At 40.4% G+C, this 22,467-nt stretch overlaps 1 protein-coding gene across 1 annotated transcript in view; it reads right to left on the bottom strand.

The window, feature by feature from the left end:
* Positions 1-22,467, bottom strand: part of ABCB7 (ATP binding cassette subfamily B member 7) — a 149,287-nt gene that overhangs the window by 67,069 nt on the left and 59,751 nt on the right. The window contains exon 4 of the mRNA XM_004620914.3: positions 17,324-17,443. Coding sequence (XP_004620971.1) covers positions 17,324-17,443 — 120 coding nt within the window. The remainder of the gene's footprint in view (positions 1-17,323; positions 17,444-22,467) is intronic.

The raw sequence follows: 22,467 nt of genomic DNA, 5'->3' as shown, positions 1-22,467 counted from the left end.
CAGTGATACAGGGAAACAAAGGAACTCATCTGCTCTTGCAGACAGGGACACAAGTGCCTACAAATCATTGAGCACAAATAAAGTCTCAATGAGGAACGTAATGTTCCATGCAATGGCCACAGGAATCAAGCAATCACTGGAAGAAAATTCAACCAACTCAGAGATGGACAGATTCAGGGTGTCAAAGAGTCCTTACAAATGGAACTGAAGGGGTAATGAAATGCAACGGCAAGTGACAGCAAAAGAATTCAACATGCAGAGAACTGTATCAGTGATACTGTAGACAAAATACTAGTCATCACCAATAATGAAATGACAAAAGAGAAGTAAATGACTGTAAGAGAATGCAAAACGCATGGAAGATAACAGCAAGAGAAATAATCTTCAAGTAATAGAAATACTAGAAGAAGAGGAAAAATAGAAAGGGAAGAATGGCTGATAAAAAAATAACCAAAAACTTTCCTGATCTCTGGAGAAAGGCACCTGCACATATTTAAGAGGACCAAAGAGCACCAAACAAAATAGAATCAGATAAAACAATGCCAAGATACAAAGTAGTCAAAATGTTAAAATCAAAATAAGAGACTACATAAAGCAACTAGAGAGAAAAAAACACTCAAATGCAAGTGAAACAACATAAGTATCACAATAGAACTTCCATATATCTTAAAAGCCTGGAGAGTGGAATGACATGAACATACTGATTTTAAAAAATTCCAGACTATAGTCCACTATCCTGAAGTTCTATCATTCAGACTTGAGGAAGATATAAGAATCTTTTCAGACAAGAAAAATTGCTGGCAGCATTTGAGACAACTAAACCAATCCCATAAGAATTACTAAAAGGACAGACAGATGAATCTCAGACCTGAGCAACTTGCGGCAGAGATGGCCCTGGACTTCGCAAAAGGCCTTCTCCACTGGGCTGCTCCAGACGGGGGCGGGTGCTGTCCCTCCGCCTGCCCTCTAAGAGCCCCAGTGGTCGCTATTTTCTTGAAGCCATCGAGATGCACTAGGTACGAGTTCTCGGTGGTGGTAAGATGGCAAATCCCAAGTCTCTCAGGACAGGGGAGGAGTGGGCTGGCCTTCCCCCTGCCCCAATGGGATGCTGAGATAATGTCACACCCACCCATCTACTTAAGCTCCCACCTGGCCATGATCCAGAGACACACAGATAAATCTCCCACCAGAGCAACTTGCTCCAGTGATTTCTTCAGACCCTAATTATAAAAATCTTAGAATTCCTTGAGCACACAGTGACTCTCGCAGCCGCATGATATTATATTTTATCCATAACAAGCAATACAAAACACATCGTCTAACGTTGCATTTTCGGCAGGTATGGGAGGTGATATGACTGGTCTTGAAATATCAAAGGTAACTAAAGTAGAGAAAGAATACTTTGCAAATTGTCTGCCATACAGGCAGGGGAGGTGTGGAATTGGGCAGGGGGGGTGGTGTTTGGGGATTGTGGTGGTGGAAGGGATGGGTGTTAGATGACGGTATGATCAAAGTTCAAACATAAGATTTTTGTTACTGTACTTCACGGTGAATTAATTAAAAAAATTTAAAAAGGAATTACTAAAAAGCTGCCTATACAAAACAGATGACTCTGGAAAAGTCATGAATAAATGCTGGATCTTGTCAGAAAGAAAGGAAAGCAAGAAAGCAAGCAAAAAAGAAGCAAGCAAGCGAGAAAAAGAAAATAGGAAGGAAGGAGGGAAGAAAGGAGGGAAGGAAGGAAGGAAGGAAGGAAGGAAGGAAGGAAGGAAGGAAGGAAGGAAGGAAGGAAGGAAGGAAGGAAGGAAGGAAGGAAGGAAGGTTGATTTTCTTTAAAAGACAAACCTAGGACGATCTCAACTGTCTGGTACATGGAATATCTAGATGAAGAAATGTCATGTAATAAAGGGGGGGATGCTTAGAACGCCCTTGACCTCAGAGCTTGGGTAGGGCAAAGAAGGAAAGAAATCAAGTGGGGAAAGAAGAAGACGAGAAAGGGAAATAATGAGGAGCAGGGGTCAGGACTTTGGTTACACTAGTGATATGGAAGAGCAGTACAGGTGTAAATCCAAAGCAAACATTAAACAAAACTGAAAGCAAGAGCTCTAAGCTGCAACCATGGAACTCTGTAATGTGTCTATCAAGGTAGTAGGCACAGGGCTCAGCTAGGAATAGTGGCAGAGGGTGAGGAGTGTGAAGCATGGGAACACTGGTGGAAGAAAGTTTACACTGGTGGTGGCACTGATGTTGAAATATATGCTTAAAACTGAACTATCAATAGCATGGCTCCTTAATTTAAAAGTATTTTTAAATTTTTTAAATGCTATTTTTATGAAGATGTTCACAATAAATTACATTCAATATTTCAACACCAATCCTTTACACTACCATTACACCTTCCCACAACCATTATTTCGAATTTTCACACCACCACCCAAGCCTGCCCCAAAGGCAGATGCTAAATAATTTATTTTGTATTGCTTATAATGAAAAACCAACTAACACTGAATCAAAAAGGTTTTCTTAAAGAAAAGTGCATAGAAATTTTATATCACCTTGGAGTCACTAAGGCCCTGTATAACAGATCACTAACATGTTGTTATAGATTGAGCCTTGTGTGCTAATACACACACACACATTTGGATCAAGATCGGTTACCTTCTAAATTACACTCCATCAAATGTGGTGTACTACTCTTGATATATCAGTGGCATAAAGTATGAGATGTTGGGTGACCACAACAGTGGCCATGCTTTGATTAAGAAATTACAAGAAAAAATTAAAATACAAAGGGTAATATTTAAGACTCCTCCCTTTGACTAGCTTAGTTTTCTTCTGAACTGTTGATTTCAAAAGGAAGTCCAGAAAGCAATATGCCTTTAAAATATCAGCAAGATACATACAGCTAATAAAGGAATGAAAGCCATTTTACTAATTCCCTCTTGTACAGTAGCTCAGGATAATTTTTGTCCTGGATTTGAAAATAGAAAACAATTCTGTAATCAGTACTCAGCTAAAAATGAGTATGAGCTTAAAGCTCAACTTTATATTGCATACCTAACTCGAAACTACACTATAAAGCTATAGCAAACAAAACAGCATGGTACTGGAGTGAGCATAGATTGCCTGGCCAATGGGTTAGAATTGAGAACTGAAAAATAAACCACCGATCTAGAGACAGTTAATTTACTACAAACATATCAGGTGCTTTAAGAGATGTCAGGATAGGTAATTCAAAATACAAATGGCCAAAAGGCACATGAAAAAATGCTCTGCACCACTAATAATCAGAGAAATGACAATTAAAATAACAAGATTATCACCTCACACTACAGAGACTGGCACATATCAAAAAAATGCATAACCAGTACTGCAGCGTGTGTTAGGAAAAAGAGACTCTCACCCACTGCGGGTGGGAATATTGACTGGTGCTACCTTTCTGGAAAATATTAACAAACTCTGACCTCTATCAAACACCATGCACAAAAGTCAGATCAAAATGGATTAAAGACCTCAGCATCAGACCTGAATCCAGAAGGTACATAGAAGAAAATGGAGGCAAAACCCTCCATGATACTAAAGCTAGAGGCATCTTTAAAGATGAAACAAGACTGACCAAACAAGTGGAAGCAAAGATAACAAAATGGGACTACATGAAACTAAGAAGCTCCTGCACCTCAAAAGAAATGGTGTCTAAGATACATAGACAGTCACAGAATGGGAAAAATTATTTACCTAATACCCATCTGATAAAGGGTTAAAATCAAGGTTATATAGACACTAGAACTTTACAAAAAAAAATCAATCCCATCAAACAATGGGAAGAGGAAATGAACAGAAACTTCCTCAAAGAAGAAATTCACTACATCAACAATCATCAAGGAGATGCAAATCAAAACAATAAATGAGATATCATCTCACACCAACAGAGGCTGACACATCCAAATACACAAGACCAACCAGAGCTGGTATGAATGTGGTGAGAAAGGGACCCTCATTCGCTGCTGGGAGGGATGCTGAGCCTTCACTACTCCAGTCTTTTCAGAAAACAATATGAACATTCTTCAAAAAACTAAAAATTGAGCTCCCATTTGACCCAGCACTACTTCTGGAAATATACCAGGGGGATCCAAAAAACAGAGCAGAAATGCCATCTGCACTTGTTCAGTATGTTCATTTCAGCACTATTCACAAGATCCAGAATCTGGAAATAACCTGAGCACTGTGTGAATAGTCTTTCGGTCGGGGCACTGAGATAAGAGACACGAGAGAAATGAGATTTGCTGGAGAGGCTCCTTGTTCTTTTCTGGCAGCTAAGCGGCTAAGAAGGGTCCCACAGCCACTTTTATTTACTATCCAACGTACACATATCTAATGCACTCAGTACAAAAAAAAGTATTAACGGGAACAAGAAGGGACATCAAGACATCAAGGCTACATTGTTCTGTCACCAATGGTCACAGCCTTCAAGGAGGAATGCAAGGCCAAGCAGCCTGGGAGCACGAGCTACAGTTCCTTGCACCTGGAGTGATAAGGGGATGTGAGAGAATGTCTGTACTCAAAAGCTGGGTTAGGGATCTGTGAGAGAGGGAAAATTGCTTCTATGTAATACTAACAGCTAAAATGAAGCCAAAGGAAGAGATGTTAACCTTGTCCAGACCAGTCTGAAGACACGAGTCATGGCTCGCCCATTTTCACGGGGCATATGTTTCTGCCCGCTTGCGGGTCAGTCTCCACAGGCTCATCCTAACAGTCTGGTTGGGTACCAACACCTGAGTGCCGTAGAAAAGCCGACCGGAATTAGGGAAAATGAGGTCATGAAATTTGCCTAGAAATAGATAAAGTTGGAGAGCATCATGCTGAATAAACTGAGTCAGAAGGAGAGGAAGAGAGATTGAATGACTGCATTCATTTGTGGGATAGAAAAAATAGCATGAAACTAATATCCAAGGCCAGGAAAAATGGGCCAGGAGGTGTGTTCAATCGTTGCAAATTGCCACAAGGTGTGGGTGTGGATGGTAGTTAAGATAAAGAGGGGGTCCATCATGACATTAGTTGGAAATGATCACTCTGGACAAAAACTGAGTGTTGAAAGTAGGTAAAGGGATATACATGATAAACTTTCGGCATCTGTACTGTAAACTATAATGCCTAATAAGAGTGAGAAAGAGAGAGATAGAAAACAAGTGCCTGCCATAGAGGCAGGGCTGGTGTGGGGGTGTTGTAGTGGAAGTAAAACTGAGTTGGTGCTGACAAATTACACTGGTGGAGGGATGGGTGCTGGAACATTGTAGGACTGAAATCAAATCATGAACAGCTTTGTAATGCTCTATTTCAAGGTTATTCGATAAAATTTAAAAAACCTATTATAAAAATAAAATAATAAAGTTTAAAGAGACTAAAAAACTAGGATTTTAACTTCTGACTCAGCAATTCCACTTCTTGAAATATACCTGAAGCCCACCCCACCCAAATGGAGAAAAGACAGAGATGTTCTTTGCATCATTATCTACAATAACAAAATCTTGAAAGAACCCAAGCAAGTGTCCAGGAATAGATGTGTGGATAAAGAAACTATGGAACATATGCAAAATGGATTATTACTTGACCATAAGAAAAAAAATCAAGCAATTTGGGGTGCTGAAGAGGCAGTACAGCAGACAGGATTCCTGCCTTGCATATGCCCCAACTCGAGTTCAATCCCCAGGATCTCATGTGGTCCTCCAAGCTCTGTCAGGAGTAATCCCTGAATGCAGAGCCTTGAGTGACCTCTAAACATCGCTGTGTGGCCCAAAATATTTTTTTTAAAAAGCAAGCAATTTTCTGCTGCTACATGGATGGATCTGGAAGCTGTCATGCTGAGTGGTGTTAATTAGAGTGAAAGAGACCAACACAGAATTATCTTATATTAGGAATATAAATAAACAATAGTAGAATAACAAATACCCAAAGATAATGGTAATAAAGAACATGAGAATAGTCTTCAGTAGGAAACGTGCCACTTTGGAGTGGGGGGGGGGTCTTCAGAATAAAACAGGGAGCCCGCAAGGGCTATGGTAGATGGAAGTGTTATACCAGGAGGAGGAGCTGGTGCTGAAAAATGTGGTGTTATGTGGGAAACCCTATCAGTAATAGTACTGTAAACCACAGTGCAGAAACATATGGAAACTTATGCCTTCTACAGAGGCAGACTGGTTGGTAGAAGGCAAAGTGGGGGTGACACTGGTGAAGAGAAGTAGACACTGGTGAAAGAACTGGTATTGAAATTTTGTGTGGCTGAAACACAATCATGAATAACTTTTCAATTTCATGGTGACTAAATTCTTAACAATTCCATAAAGTAAAATTGCCCACAAAAAAAGACAGTCTCTTCAACAAATGGTTTTGGGAAAACTAAATAGTCATGTACACAAAAATTAAGCTGAATTTATACTCCCCCCCCCCGACTCACATAAAAGTTGTCTCAAAGTAGATCAAAGACCTCAATATTAAGCCAGAATCCATGAAATACACTGAGGAAAGTAAAGGCAGAAGCTCCAGAGTTCTGAACTCAAAGTCCATTGGCAAAGACAACAAACAGAAAAATAAATGGAATTGTATCAAATTAAAATGTTTCTGCAGGACTAAATACAGGCTAAAACTGAAAGCAACCTACTGAATGGGAAAAAAGATCTGTACACAATACATCAGATATAGAGTTAATATCCAAGTTAATATCCAGGATCCAATATCCAAGAGTCAATATCCAAGATACAGAAAGCATTCACAATGATCAACAACAAAAAGTCCAATAAATCCATCAAAAGATGAAGAGAGGTAATGAACTGACACTTCTCTGAAGAAGACAGACACATGAATGACAGAAAAACTATCAATATTCACTTATCAGAGAAACCCAAATAAAAATGACAATGAGATATCATCTTACACCAGTGAGAATGACGTAGGTCAAAAAGAATAAACAACCTGTGTTGGTAGGAGTATGGTATAAGAGGAACACTGCTGGTGTGAATACAGTCTGAGATGCCCCTACAGAAAACAGTATGGAAATTTCTCAAAAATTAGTAAGATTAAAGCTTCATGTAGCTTTCATAATTCCATTTCATGGGTATCTACCCCATCTGAATGAATAAAAAACATTTATTCAAAAAGATATATGCACACCTATGTTCACTGCAGCACTATAATAGCTAGAATTCAGAAACAACCAAAACGTACAATGACAGATGAGTGGCTAATGAAGCTGTGGAACAGAGGTGAGATATCTGTACACATCAAAACCACTAGAGCTAGCAGTATTGTAAACATGAGAAACAAACTACAAAAATGTGTCTGCTAGGAAATAGGCTTGAAAGAAACCTAGAACTTCTCTGAAGAAGAAAAAACACTGGTGGAGGGATATGACGTTAATGGTGGGACTGGAGTTAGTTACTGTATGCCTGAAACTCTATTAACAGCTTTGTAAATCATGTTACTTAAATGCCTAATATTTCCTAAAACTCATCTTTAGTTATCAAAGTTCTCAAAGTTCACAGCAGACCCTGGCAAGCTACCCGTGGTGTATTCGATATGCCAAAAACAGTAACAAGTCTCACAATGGAGACGTTACTGCTACCCGCTCGAGCAAATCGATGAACAATGGGACGACAGTGCTACAGTGCTACAGACAGTTATCAAAGTTAGATTTGCAATGTTGAGTTCTCTTAAGACTGAATTAGATACCCACCGCTGCCGAAATGTGACCCCAGGGGCCGCACGCGTGTGCGGCTCCTCCGCAGCTGCACCCGCGTGAATCCAGACCCAGCTGAACCAACTACAACATGGACTGCTCCTAGCAGATTGCTTCCTGCCAGAGAACTAAGCTGCGACCCCATGCCCGCCCGGGAGGGGAAAGGTATTTCTCTCTCTCGCCTGTCCCTTCCCGGGGATGAAGGGCTTGGGGACCGCCATATTATGACAACCACAGATGGGGTTTACAAGCTTGCAATGATCAAATATCCGGAAGAAATCTCCCTGGACTTAGTTGTTAAAGTACAGAAATACAAAACCGCGCGGCCGCATTTCTCTTCACAACAGGTCTGACTCTAGTGGGGTGCTCCTAATAATAATGGTGAGATTTGTGTTGAAATATTGAATGTAACCAAAGTAAATAGAAAGTAAAGTGAAATTTATCAGTTACAAGGCGGGGTGGGGGTGCGGGGGTGGGCGGGATGGGAGGTGTACTGTGGTGTTTGTTTTTTTTTTTGTCTTAGGTGGTGGGATATGGGCACTGGTGAAGGGATGGTTGTTTCAGCATTGTATGACTAAGACTTAAGCCTGAAAGCATTGTAATTTTCCACATGGTGATTCAATAAAATAATTTTTTTAAAAAAATCCTAAAAAAAAAAGACTGAATTAGATAGAAAAAAGTATAAATTCTGGTCCATTGCTCAGCATTTCAATTTAAGTACTCTTTCAGGAAAAAGATTCACTTCATTGTGGGAGTGCTCAACAAAATTATTACATGAGAAAGGAGGCAAGAAAAATAAAAGGAATCTAACTAGATTATTTTGTAATAATTACATAATTATGATTAAGTAATTAGTACAAATTATTACAGTAATGATTACTGAGCCCGCTCGAGAAATCGCCGAAGACCAGCGGAACCTAGCTACAGCCATGCTCGAGGCCCCTCTCCACACGTTCGGACAGGCCTCATGCATGAAGGTAATGGCAGAGGAACCCAGGTGTGTGTAATCCCATCAAAGGCCAACATCCAGAGACTTAAAAGCAAGCTCCCAGAAGCGCCTACTTCTTGTAGCCTACTTCTCCCTCTGGGAGAAACTGGCAATCTTCTGAGAGTTTCCTGCCCACATGGGACAGCCTTGCAAGCTTCCCATGGTGTATTCATATGCTAAATCCAGTAACAAGCTGGATCTCATTCACCTAACCCTGAAAGAGCCTCCAGTGTGACATCTTTGGGAGGGCCTAGTCGAGAGAGACTTCTAAGATCTCAGGGAAAGGACGAATTGAGAGGTTACTGAGCCTGCTCGAGAAATCGACAATTAACGGGATTTCGTGATCGTGATTGTGATGATTTTGGAGGTAATAACACTACCTCTCCAATTACTTCTCCCCTATTTCTGTTACTGTCTATCTCAGTTTCCTACAGGAACACTATTCAAATGTTGTGTCTGCAGTTGGTCTCTTAGTTCCTTTCCGTTAGTAAACTCACTAAGGTTTCTTGCTTCAAATATCACTTACTAATATCACTAAACCTGGGCTCTTAGAGACCTTGTCTTGTATTTTGTACTCCCAGCAGAATCTCTTATTTTTTAAAATTTAAAAAAAATTTTTTAAAGAGAGTCTCTTGACCGCACGCCTGGCTGTCTTCCCCCGGGCCCCTCGGAGGGATGGGCTCCAGCTTCCCTCCCTGCCCCGAGCAGAGCTCCCAGCGGCCGAAGACCACTGGAACCTAGCTACAGCCATGCTCAAGGCCCCTCTCCACACGTTCGGACAAGCCTCATGCATGAAGGTACCAGCAGAGGAACCCAGGTGTGTGTAATCCCATCAACGGCCAACATCCAGAGAGCACAATGTCTTATACCTACTTCTCCCTCCAGGAGAAACTAGCAAGCTACTGAGAATTTCCTTCTCACATGGGACAGCCTCGCAAGCTTCCCATGGTGTATCCACATGCCAAAGCCAGTAACAAGCTGGATCTCATTCCCCTGACCCTGAAAGAGCCTCCAATGCGGCATCGTTGGGAAGGCCAAGTGGAGAGAGGCTTCTAAGATCTCAGGGATAGGACAAATGGAGAGGTTACTGAGCCCGCTTGAGAAATCAACGGGATTTCATGATTTGTGATTTGTGAATTTTTAATTTTTTTTAATTAATGAATCACCATGAGTTTACAGATACAGATTTACATATTATCGTGCTTGTGTTTCAGTCATACACAGCTTGAGTACCCATCCCTCCACCATCCCTCCCAACCCCCCACCCAATCCCCCCCACCCTTCTCTGTGGCAGGGCATTCCCTTTTGTTCTCTCTCTCTCTCTCTCCTCCAGGGTGCTGTGGTTAGCAATGGAGGTGTTGGGTGGCCATCATGTTTGGTCCATAGTCTGCTTTGAGCACGCCTCTCCCATCCCGAGCAGGTCTTCCCACCACATTTTTACTTGGTGTTCCCTTCTCTATCTGAACTAACTTTTCCCCCAGCATGTGATGCCGGCTTCCAAGCCATGGAGCAAATCTGGTACTTATTTCTCCCAGCAGAGTCTCTTATCTTGATGTTCCATGAACACACTGAACTCAACTTGCCCCAAACCAAAATTTTATAGTTCCCAAATTCCTTTCTTACCTACCACCCGATTCTTCAAAGGTATATTTGTTTTTTTACTGTTGGCATCAGCTTTGAATACTATCTCCCTCTTTTATTTCTAGTATCTCATATATCTTGGTAAATCTCATTAAGGCTATCTCCCTACCTCATTTTTATAAAACTGCTAGCATCCTGTCCTTCTATATTACCACTTCTCTTATCACTCTAGTACAAACTGCTACCATTTCTCCTCCAAACCATTACACTGATTTTGTAACATACAAGTAAATATTTGCCAAATTAATGCTTGGAATAAAAATGAATGGAATCCCTATTTTAGGTTTCTCACCACTTTTTTTTAATTAAACCACCGTGAGACAGAACATTATAAAGCCGTTCATGACTGGGTTTCAGTCCTACAATGTTCCAACATCTATCCTTCCATCAGTGCACATTTCCCAAAACCAATTTCCCCAGTTTCCCTCTGAACACCCCCCCAGCCCCCCTCTCCACACCTGCCTCTATAGCAGACAACATTCTTCTTTCTTTCTCTCTTCTTGTGCATTATGGTTTGCAATACAGGTGCCAAGAGGTCATCGTTTTTGTTCTAGGTGTTCAGTATTTTTATCAGCAAGGTACATCTGGAGTAGCTTTTTTAAAACTGGGTGGCAGCTTTGGGGTGTGAATCTGATTATCAAGGTTTCTGGAAGTACAGGAAGTTGGGACCTGGAGAAAGCCTGGAGATTTCAGGCACAAAACCCACATACACAAATTTACAGCAGATTAATCTTGGTGAGGTCTGTCCCAAGATGGTGGAATCTGGTCAGGAGCATGGTGGTGATTTTGTCTCGTCGATGCAAGTAGTTGCCAAGGCTCTGTTTGGATGGGCACCAGGCAAACCCACCCCTCTCCTGTCTACCCTGGTCTGCTCAATCTTGCACAGTTCCGGGATTAAATGCAGCTTCTGATCTCTTCCAAGATTTATTTATGGGTCTCTGAAGCAAGGCCAATAGAAGAGCTTACATGGTGGTGGTTCATGGGGGTGACTGTGGGTGTTTCCAGGAGTATAAGGAAGTGAGGGAAGGTAGCACATCCCAACTCCAAGAAAGCCTGGAGATTTCAGTTACAAAACCTGCTACCCAAATTTTCAGCTGATTAATTATCTTGGTAAGGTCCATCCCAAGATGATGGAGTCTGGCCAGGGACATGGTGGCAATTTGAATTGTGGGAGCAAGTTGCCACAGGGGCTTCTGCTTGGGCAGGCACCAAGCAAATCTGCCCTCCTCCAATCTACTCTAATCTGTTCAGTCTTGCACAGGTCCAAGGTTAAATGCAGCTTCTGATCTCTTTTGATTTATTTATGGGTCCCTGGAGCAAGGCTGATAAATGAGCTTGTATAGCTGAGCCAGAGGGTATCTATAGAAGTGGTTCCCATATACCTAAGTTTTGGCAGTTAAATCTCTTGGAAAACTTGGTCCTGGGTTGTTGGGTGTCTGGTAAGATGCAAAGCAGCAATTTGGGGGGTATCAGGAAGGCCAAGGGTACCATCAGGTTGCTTATGCCCTTGCCCACACCCCCCCCCCGCCTGGGTTCAGGTTGACCTGCTGGTGGTGACCCCAGTCCTCTGACCCCAGTCGAAGCAGGAGTCATACTGGCAGGGACCACAACAAAGGCCAGGGCTGCTACCATTCATAGCTTGGGCACTCTGAGTGGGCCATAGAGCAGCAATCCTGCAGAACCTGCCCGGGGGCACATGCCCCCATCCTCAGTCTCCAGAGTTGGAACTCAAGGAGGATTTCCTCTATAATATGCTTCGGGCAGCACTAGCAGTGTTGGGTGGTAGGGGGGAGAAATGGTGGCACTGACGCCTTGTCAGCGGTGAGTTCCTTGAGTCAGCCTCCTCCCACGGTGGGAACCAGGTTGCCCCCTCAATTTCAGGACCCACACTCCGCGGTATTGCCAAGTTGGACCTGAAGAGCCCCGTTCATTCACACTAAACTTCTGCCACCGTGATAGCCAGCTACCTCTAGGGCTGAGAGCTGCAGCAGCTCCATCAGCTTGGGAGTCCCACTCTGGCCAGCACTCTGCTTCAGGCACCAGTTTGGTTCCACTTAAAACCACTCTTTTTAGAAAAGGAAGTGAAATTATCAGTCATGCACGGGGGGGGGTGGTTTGGAGGGTGAGGGGTAGGATGTATACTGGTTTTTTTTGTTTGTTTTTGTTTGTTTTTGTTTTTATTGGTGGTGGAATATGGGCACTGGTGAAGGGATGGGTGTTTGAGCATTGTATAACTGAGATATAAGCCTGAGAACTTTGTAACTTCCCACTTGGTGATTCAATAAAATAAATTTAAAAAAAATAAAACCGTTTCCGGCCCCGCACGAGATCGACCCCGGAGGCAACTGAACCACTTTGGACACGAGCGGCGCCCCCAAAATGCCTCCAAACTGTGTGCCCGGAGCTTCTGGCCCAGGCGCTGCCGGCAGGGTATGGTCTTTTCTCTCTCAACTCTTTCTTTTTGAACACAGCGAGGCAATAGCCGGTTTTTAGACTCTACAGGAAGCCCGGGATAGCCGATGGGAGGGACTCCCGGATCCGCCCTGTGCCGGCCGACATTTAAGCACAGAGCCATGTGGGGACGCTCCTTTCCGGCCCCGCGCGAGATCGACCCCGGAGGCAACTGAACCACTTTGGACACGAGCAGCGCCCCCAAAATGCCTCCAAACTGTGTGCCCGGAGCTTCTGGCCCAGGTGCTGCCAGCGAGTGATGCAATTACCAAAAGAATTTTCCCTGGACTTCATATAGAAATCCAAAACTGCGCGGCTGCTATCGCAGCTGGGCGACCGATAGCAGCCGCGCAACCTAATATCTCTTGATTGTCAGCAACATGTAAATGTTCCTTTTTGGCAGGGCTTAACGTGGGGGGAAACTCCAAACAATAGTACTAAATTTTTTGTTGAAGGGTAAAAGATTGTAGCGATAGAATTTTAGGCAGAATTTTCCCTGGACTTTATATAGAAACCCAAAACCGCGCGGCCGCGGCAGCCTAATGTCATCTAATCATCAGCAATATGAAATGGTTCCTTTGTAATGGGTTGGACTTTGGGGGGACCATAATAGGGTTAAAGTTTGCAGCGACGTGTAATTTCTGGCTGTACTTTCCCTGGACTTTATACAGAAATTCAAAGCCGCGAGGCTGCTGCCATGGCCACGCACCCTATTGTCATTTAATCATCACCAATATGAAATGGTTCCCTTTTAACGGGTCGGACTTTGGTGGGAAATCCTAACAAGAATAGTAAGTCTTTTGCTGAAATATTGAAGGCTACCAAAGTGGTAGCCATCTCTATAGACTGAACTAAGCCATATCGCCACGCCGGCTGAGAAGAAATATCCTTCTTTCTCGGGAAGAAACGCGGCGAGGCGTTAACCATAGTATGATGTCCATTAAGCTGACACGGACCTGGTGGCGTGGGAATCGGATACAAGGGAATAAATTATTATGTACTTGGAACAGCGGGACGCTGGTGGAATCTTGAGCCGGGGCCGATACCAGCGTATTACTTTTGGTTCCAGAAACTGCTTGCAGACATTCTACCAGACTATCAACTAAGCCAGAGCCCCACGCCGGCTGATGACGAGAAATAACCATCTTTTTTGGTTTGTTTTCCCTTTGTCAGGCAGCGTGGTGATTACTAAACAGGCGTGATCTCGGTGGCGCGGGACGAGGGGGGAAAAAAATAGAAAAGTTATGTAACAAACAGCGGGACTTAATATCTCTACATTCTCAGCAATGGAGAGCCATCAAATGCTTCCTTGACAGTGGGACTGTCTTTTCTTTTTTTGGGGGAAACCCTAGCAACAATAGTGAGTTATGTGTTGAAACATGGACTGTAACCAAGATAAAGCGTAAACGAAGTGAAACTTATCAATTACAAGTGCGGGGATGGGGGGGGCGCGAGGTATACTGGGGTGGTTGGTGATGGAATAGGGGCACTGGTGAAGGGAAGGGTGTTTGAGTATTGTATAATTGACATAATCCTGAGAACTGTGTAACCCTCCACATGGTGATTCAATAAAATTTAAATTAAAAAAAAATAAAACCACTCTTTTTAATGAATCACTGTGAGATACAGTTACTAAGCTTTCATGTTTGAGTTTTAGTCATACAATATCGAACACCCATCCCATCACCATGACACATTCTCCACCACCAATGTCCCCAGTATCACCCCCCACCATCCCAGCCTTCACCCTGCCTCTATGGGGGAAAGCTAGAATGTCCCCCAAACTCTCTCTCTACTTTTGGGCATTATGGTTTGCAATACAGATACCAAGAAAAGCAACTCTTGCTGAGAGAAAATATTCAAAGGACACCTACAGTCATTCTCACAGAAATTTTAAGATTCCATCAGCCCTGCTTTTCAGAGCGCTGAGAGCTGCTACTGTTCTGCCAGCTCTCGCACCTGCTGCGGTGCCGCTACCATCTTCTCTCTCTGTTTCTCACCACTTTGGTCTGTCATTGTTTAAAAAAATCCTGGTGCTGGAGCAATAGTACCATGGGTAGGGTACTCGCCTTGCACATGGCTGGCCCGGGTTCAATTCCCCGGCATCCTATATGGTCCCCCAAGTACTGCCAGGAGTTAATTCTTGAGTGCAGAGCCAGGAGTACCTACTGAGCATCATCAGATGTGACCCCCAAACAACCAAAGAAAGTCCTATTTATAAAATGTTAATAAATTACACATTGTGAAGCAACTATCCAAGGAAATAAAATGGAAATTTCAGGGCCAGAGAGATAGTATAACAGGTACATGTGTTACATGCTGCCAACTTGGGTTAGATCCGCAGTACCTCATATGGCTCATACGGTCCCATGAGCCCAGATACAAGTGACCGCTAAGCACAGAGCTAGGAATAAGCCCAGAGCACAGCTGGGTGTGGCGCAAAACCAAGAAAACAAAAAAACAGAAAATTCCAGAAAATTGTCTAATGCTCCTTTCTAGGAAAGTCTCCGATTACCCTCTAAAATGATGTACAATGTCATAATAAATTTATTACATTCTAGAACTTCAACAAAATGGTATCATATGGTATGCACTGTTTTGTGCCTTTACTATATATCTGGTGTCTTTTGCTGAAAAATGTTCCTAATCCATATGATAACAGGGAAAATTAATTTCTTAAAACTAATTTTAACCATATTACTCTTTCGTTCATAATGAAAGTTCCGACTCCCCACATATAATTCAATAAACTGTTACAGTTATAATGTACTATTTCAGTTAATACATTTTACTTCAGAAGCTTTAGCTACCTTTCCAAGATCATTTATAATTACTTTTGAACACTATCCCCTCATTGAAATAAAGCTGGATTACTCCCTTCTCCTTACATATTATACATTCCCTACATTTTTGGTCCTATTAGGCTGTTAAATTTCCACCCATCAATCTATGTCCATTGCAGACATCACATTTTCTGTGAAACTTTGCCTGACTGTCGACCATTGTGACACATGTCTTTAAAATGCTACAACTGTTAACTCAAAATTTAAAAAATTCATTTATGGCCTATTTTGTAGTATGGCAGCAAAATAAAATTTGCCTTATCCAGTCTGATTTGAGAGAAAAATATGATTTATTTAAATTTGAGTGCCTTGCAGAGCCAAGGACATTACTTTGTATAATAAGTCCTCAATGTATTTTTTGAATAGGAATAAAGAGAACATACATGATATAAAAATAAAGACATGGGATCCAAGACAATATGTTAACCCTCATAGGTAAGAGTGTCAACCATAGTCAAATCTCATTTACACATTAGCATACATTTAGAACTATTCTTTAATGGACATTGTAATTCATTTTAACAAACATACTTTACTGCCAGGCACTGCTCTAATCTTTTTATATGTTGATTTGCTTAAGCCTTGTAATAACCGTATTTTGCAAATTGGGAAACTGAGGCTGAGACTAAAAAATTTGCCTGAGTTTATTAGTAAGGTACAGAAAACCATTTTCTTACTCCAGAGATTAAAAATGCACTATGACTATATACTGTACCTAAAGATATATATTACTTCACTGACTTTAAGATTTAAATAAATTGAAAACAGAGGATCTTGGAAACTCGAAATAGTTATTACAACTCTGCATTATTAAAATAGGTTCAGGTACAGTGACAAGTTGAGGAGGCTGCTAAGATATAGAAACCCCCTATACAAAATGGTTAAATGGTACCTAAACTCCTAGCTTTTGAGGTTTCATTTTTTAATGTTTTCCTGTTTTTTTTTTCTCTTGACGCTACATTGTTATTGTATGACTATCATGACTATCAATGCATTTAAAATGTGTCCATTCTCTTTTTAATTTACTGGAACTGTAACCAAACTCACTAGAAATATGTATTTAATAAAAGCCAACAGGGGCAGGAGCAATAGTATATAGCAGGTAGGGTGTTTGCCTTGCATGCGGCCGACTCGGGTTCAATCCCTGGCAACCCACATGGTTCCCCAAGCACTGCTAGGAGAAATTCCTGAGCACAGAGCCAGGAGTAACCCCTGAGCATCACTGGGTGTGACCCAAAAAGAAAAAAAGGCAAAAATGGCATTGAAACTTTTTATAAAGTTCTTCGTGAGTTGTTACAACCAATGATTCTGTATTTTACTCTGATTTCAGGAGAGAATTTCATTAAGCTGAGGCTGTTAAAAGTCTGATACACAGATAAATCAGGCACTATTACCATGTGATTTTTGCTGACTGCAAAGAAGTGTTATGTTGCCACATTCAGATATTGAATCATAATACTGCATACCTAAAATCTAAGGGCTATAAATCAATGTTAGTTCAATAACATTTTTCTTAAAAGAGTTATATATATAAAGTGAGGGTTGAAAGAGTTGACAATGCTTCCCACATAGTGGAAGCTATTATTAGTTAGCCCTAAGTTTCATTACCAGGAAATATCGTATCATTTTTAACTTATAGCAACAAATAATTCATAATCCTCCTATTCTTACCTTTGCACTACCCAAAAATCCCAGGGAAATGGCAACTCTGGCACGCAGATCCGGCCTGTCTTTGGGCCATACGTAAGAAAGCATTGCTTTTATGATTTTCCGAGTATCGACATCTTTTAACTATTGAAAGAAAAAAAAGCAGTGAGTAATATGCCATTTTACATATAACTATGTTCAATATTTAAAATCACAGAAATAGCAAAATGATGAAAAATTATAGATATAACTTATTCTAAATCTAGTATTTGGATAAAAATTAACTATTTCAATTGCATTTCAAAAACGAGTTATTTCTCTTCATTACTTTCAGCCACAGCCAACCTTATACTACCAAAATGTTATTCAGCAGAAAATACATTTTATGTTCATTTCTCAGCTATTAGCTATAAAAACAGAAAAGATTTCGAACATAGTTCTATATTTCCATATTGGTGGCCAAAATATTTATATACTTTTGAATTCTTTATTAAATAACAAATTCTTTTATCAAAATTTAAAAGATTTAAAAGTAGTTTAGGGTCTTAAGTTCAAACTTATGATAGAACAGAGTTCCAATAAAGTATTTAGTAAAAGGAAAATAAAAGTTTTAGGTTTTATTACATAGAACAGGGGTTGAATTCTTAAACTTTTTAATAAAAATCCAATTTTCCAGTCATGCTTAGTCTTATCTAAATCAACTTACATTTTCCCCCATGTTCCCAAGGCAACATTTCCATTAACCCTCTAATTCAGTTTTAGTTTTTAGTGGAAAAATATTAAGAAAGGAAACTATACTTTCTAAAGTCAAAATAAGATAAATACACATATAAGAAAGTTGCTAATGGGGCTGGAGTGATAGCACAGCGGCTAGGGCGTTTGCCTTGCACACGGCTGACCTGGGTTCGATTCCCAGCATCCCATATGGTCCCCTGAGCACGGCCAGGGGTAATTCCTGAGTGCAGAGCCAGGAGTGACCCCTGAGTATCGCTGGGTGTGACCCAAAAAGAAAAAAAAAGTTGCTAAAATAACAAATTTTAAACCTTAAGTATTTACTTAATTTCTGGAAAAGGTGTTAGAAGGGGAGGAAGAAGTGCTCATTGTTGGTAAAGCAGTATAGACATGGACGCTACAAAACACTGTTCACGGTAGAGTACACTGAAAAGAGCTTTCTGAGAAGCCATCTGTTATCTACTATAAGCTTTTAACATCTACCTTTTGGGGACCAGAGGTATAGGGGTTAAGACACATGCCTCGTATGCAGCTGACCCTGGTTCAATCCCAGGCACATGGTCCCCAAAGTATTGCCAAAGTGACCCAGGTAATTCCCAGCACCAGGGACTTCACAGCACAGCACCCTCAAGTAAATGCACTGAATCACCGGTCCAGTTGACCAGGAATCGCTGGGAATGCTCCCTTGTCCTGTGAGCACTGCTTGGGAGGCACCAAATATATGTAAAATAAAAGTAAAACGAAATAAAAACGCTGGCTCTTTGGGTCAAGAATTTCACTTTGGCTGGGGCTGGAGAGATAGCACAGCGGGTAGGGCGTTTGCCTTGCACGCGGTCGACCCGAGTTCAAATCCCAGCATCCCATATGGTCCCCTGAGCACAGCCAAGGGTAATTCCTGAGTGCAGAGCCAGGAGTAACCCCTGTGCATCGCCAGGTGTGACCCAAAAAGCCAAAAAAAAAAAAAAAAAAAAAAAAAAAGAATTTCACTTTGGGGAGTTTTTTAAACAATAATTAAGAATATACTCTAAGAATAATTGCATTATTTTTTTCATTTCTGTATGTCAGCCAATGAAAAGCCCCCTAATTGATTTCACTCCATCCATGCTGTTCTGTGTCCACCTGGTTTATCCTGCAATTAGTTCTTACTCTCAACTAAAAACTTTTCCACAACATCCCATTACTCTTAAATAAAGACCAAACCTCCTAATGTGTCTTATGAGACTGTTCGTGACCTGCCCATTCTATCTCTTTGGCAATTTATTATACCATTGCTTTTTAACTGCTTTTACTATACACATATTCTTTAACTTTCTCAAACATTTGATAATACCTCCTGCCACAGAACCTTTACACAATACCATTCACTATGTCTGGGACACTGCCTCTGAGATACCAATGACCCTTCAGTCAGTTCTAATTAGTTAACTGCCAATTCAAGTAGCACTTCCTCGATGAGGTGCTATATCCAGTAAGGATCTTTGGCTGTACTGTTTCACAAAACAGTATTATTTTCTTTCATAGTAGCCATTTCACTTATAAACTATTTACATATAAATATGTAAAGCAATTTAATTATTCGATTAACATCTCTTCTCCTCCCTGAATTTAAATTCCATGTGAGTAATCAATTTTCAGTTATGAGCTCTTTATTATAATCTATGTAGTGGGTAATATAAATTACCAAGAATACAAAGCTTATATTCACTAAATATTCAATGAAAACTTATCTACAAAAATGTCTGTTCTCAGACCAGAGAGATAGCATTGGAGGAAAGAGCTTGCCTTGCACACGACCAACCCTGGTTAGCTCCCTGTTAGCAATCTGATTCCCTGAGCATGGCCAGGAGTGATTCCTGAGCACAGACAGGTGTGTGGCTCTATCTCCCCGATTTTTTTTAAAATAAAGATGTCTATTCCCATGATGTTCTAATAGAAAATAGAAACATCCTAAATAAACAACAATGGGAAACTGGCCAAACAAATTCCAGCAATACATATAATACAGCCATTCAAAAATACACACACAATAAGGAGTACAAGAGGAGAGAGGATAAGAGGAAGGAAGGGAGAGAAATGGTAAGTGAAAAAAGAAGAGTAAAAAGCTTATTTTTCATAAAACACATGGTACAGGTAACGGTTTGCACATGCATAAAAATGGATAGATGCATCTGAGAAGCAATACCCTCCAAACTGAAAACAGCAGTAACTCTGAGTAAATACATTCACTGATGAATTTTATACTCCTTTTTGTTTGCTTTTATCTTGTGTAGTTTACATATAAAAGGAAAAAATTAATGCATTTGAGGGGTAAAAGACAATTTTAAGTATATTTGTAAGCAGGAATGTAGAAGGCTGTCAACATATAAGAAACTTAGTTCAACATGATACAAGATAGTTTTGTATTTTGGCTATTCTGTCCAGGAGGTTCAGTAAATTACTTTTCTAGTTTCTTTTAGAAAGTTTATTGGCATAAATAAAACTATCTGTGTTGTACTGAAAAATAGGACTTCCTTCCTAAACCACTTTAAAAACAAAATATAGCAAAAATAATAAAGATGAAATATGGTTTTTAATACTTTACATTATAAACACATATGGGCTGGAGCGATAGCACAGCGGTTGGGCTTTCGCCTTTCACGTGGCTGACCAGAGTTTGATTCCTCCGCCCCTCTCGGAGAGCCCGGCAAGCTACTGAGAGTATCGAGCACTCGCGGCAGAGCCTAGCAAGCTACCCGTGTGTATTGGATATGCCAAAAACAGTAACAATAAGTCTCTCAATGAGAGACGTTACTGGTGTCCGATCGAACAAATCGATGAGCAACAGGATGGCAGTGACAGTGACAGACAAACACATATACTCAGGCATGTTCTATTAAAGGGGCATGTTTATGCATGTATACATGAGTACAAGCCATTTTTAAAAGAGGAATAATGCTATGATTCTAAAATTCAGTTTTCCAACTGACCTTTACTAAATAAAGATAATTAAATGCATCATAACACAAACTGGAGTATTTTAATCACTTTTCCATTTCACCAATTTTGTCTGGATTTTCTTGATCGGGATATACATTTTTAAAGGGCCATTTCTTTTATCTTTAGAAACATTCCTCTAAATCTTTTACATTATAAATTTTTTTCAATATGAACACATATAGACGTTATGGCTAAGAGGAAGAAAATTATTCTACTTGGATTAATAATGCATAAAATGTTACCACTTCATTTAACAAAATGAGTTCTGAAGTTGTGTAATCATGCATGAGTCCATTAAACTATAAAATACATGACTTCAGTTATAATTTGGAAAAATTATGGTTTGAAAACTGTAGTTTCTAGAAAGTGGAGAACAAATTAAAGAGCATTTCAGTAGGTAGGTAGGTTTAAAAATTTTAAATTGAGGTGATTAAGCCATATTGTAAGGACATGAAAGACAAGAGATAGATTCATTAACATGTATACTAAAACAAATAAAAGAACTGTCAAGAAACAACAAAACAAACTCCTAGTCTCCATGAAAACTATAATGCTTACCATAAGGGGCTAAGGTAGGGGAAGGATGAAAAAAGGATCATTTTTTGATGGTTGGATGGCACTAGAATTTCATTGGTGATGGGAGTGGTGATAATTCCACTTATCTAGAGGTATGAAGCTAAACCACACAAATTCCATAAAATTGTAAAGCAGTGAAAAAAATTAACTTTTTTTTTGCTGTTAACCTTAGTGAACAAGAACTGATAGAATTGGAGGCCATACTACAGATCCTAAAAAGCAATTCACTCTATTTAGAAGAAAATGAACTGTGATGGTTTTGAAGATGATATGTATAGTTTTATAAACCATGTTTACTTTATAAACACACCTAATGGCAATCCCAATGAAAAAAAAGATTATCTAAAGATAAAAAGATATGATTACAATCTTGAGACTAAATCAGACAATATCTCTATATCAAATAATCATTTTCAGACTAAGCAATACAGCACATATACACCTTTAAAATATAATGATTTAAGTAAAGGAAGTTTTCTCAAGGATCAAAATTCCTTAAGGAGCTAAAGGTTGAATCATGATGGTTTGCTTTAAGAAAGTTACTTATATAGAGAAAATTTAAAGTTCTATAACCTGTATACTATTTTTACAGCAAATAAATTTTAAAAGTTACTTTCAAAAAATATGGCTGGAGCGAGAGCACAGCGGTTGGGCTTTCGCCTTTCACGTGGCTGACCAGAGTTCGATTCCTCCGGCCCTCTCGGAGAGCCCGGCAAGCTACCGAGAGTATGGAACCCGCACGGCAGAGCCTGGCAAGCTACCCATGCGTATTGGATATGCCAAAAACAGTAACAATAAGTCTCTCAATGAGAGACGTTACTGGTGCCCGATCGAACAAATCGACGAGCAACGGGATGACAGTAACAGTGACTTTCAAAAAATAG

The sequence above is a fragment of the Sorex araneus genome, chromosome X (assembly GCF_027595985.1).
Source record: "Sorex araneus isolate mSorAra2 chromosome X, mSorAra2.pri, whole genome shotgun sequence".
In the NCBI taxonomy this organism is placed as follows: Eukaryota; Metazoa; Chordata; class Mammalia; order Eulipotyphla; family Soricidae; genus Sorex; species Sorex araneus.
Note: the sequence above shows the minus strand (reverse complement) of the source record. Positions and strands in the feature narration are given on the sequence as shown.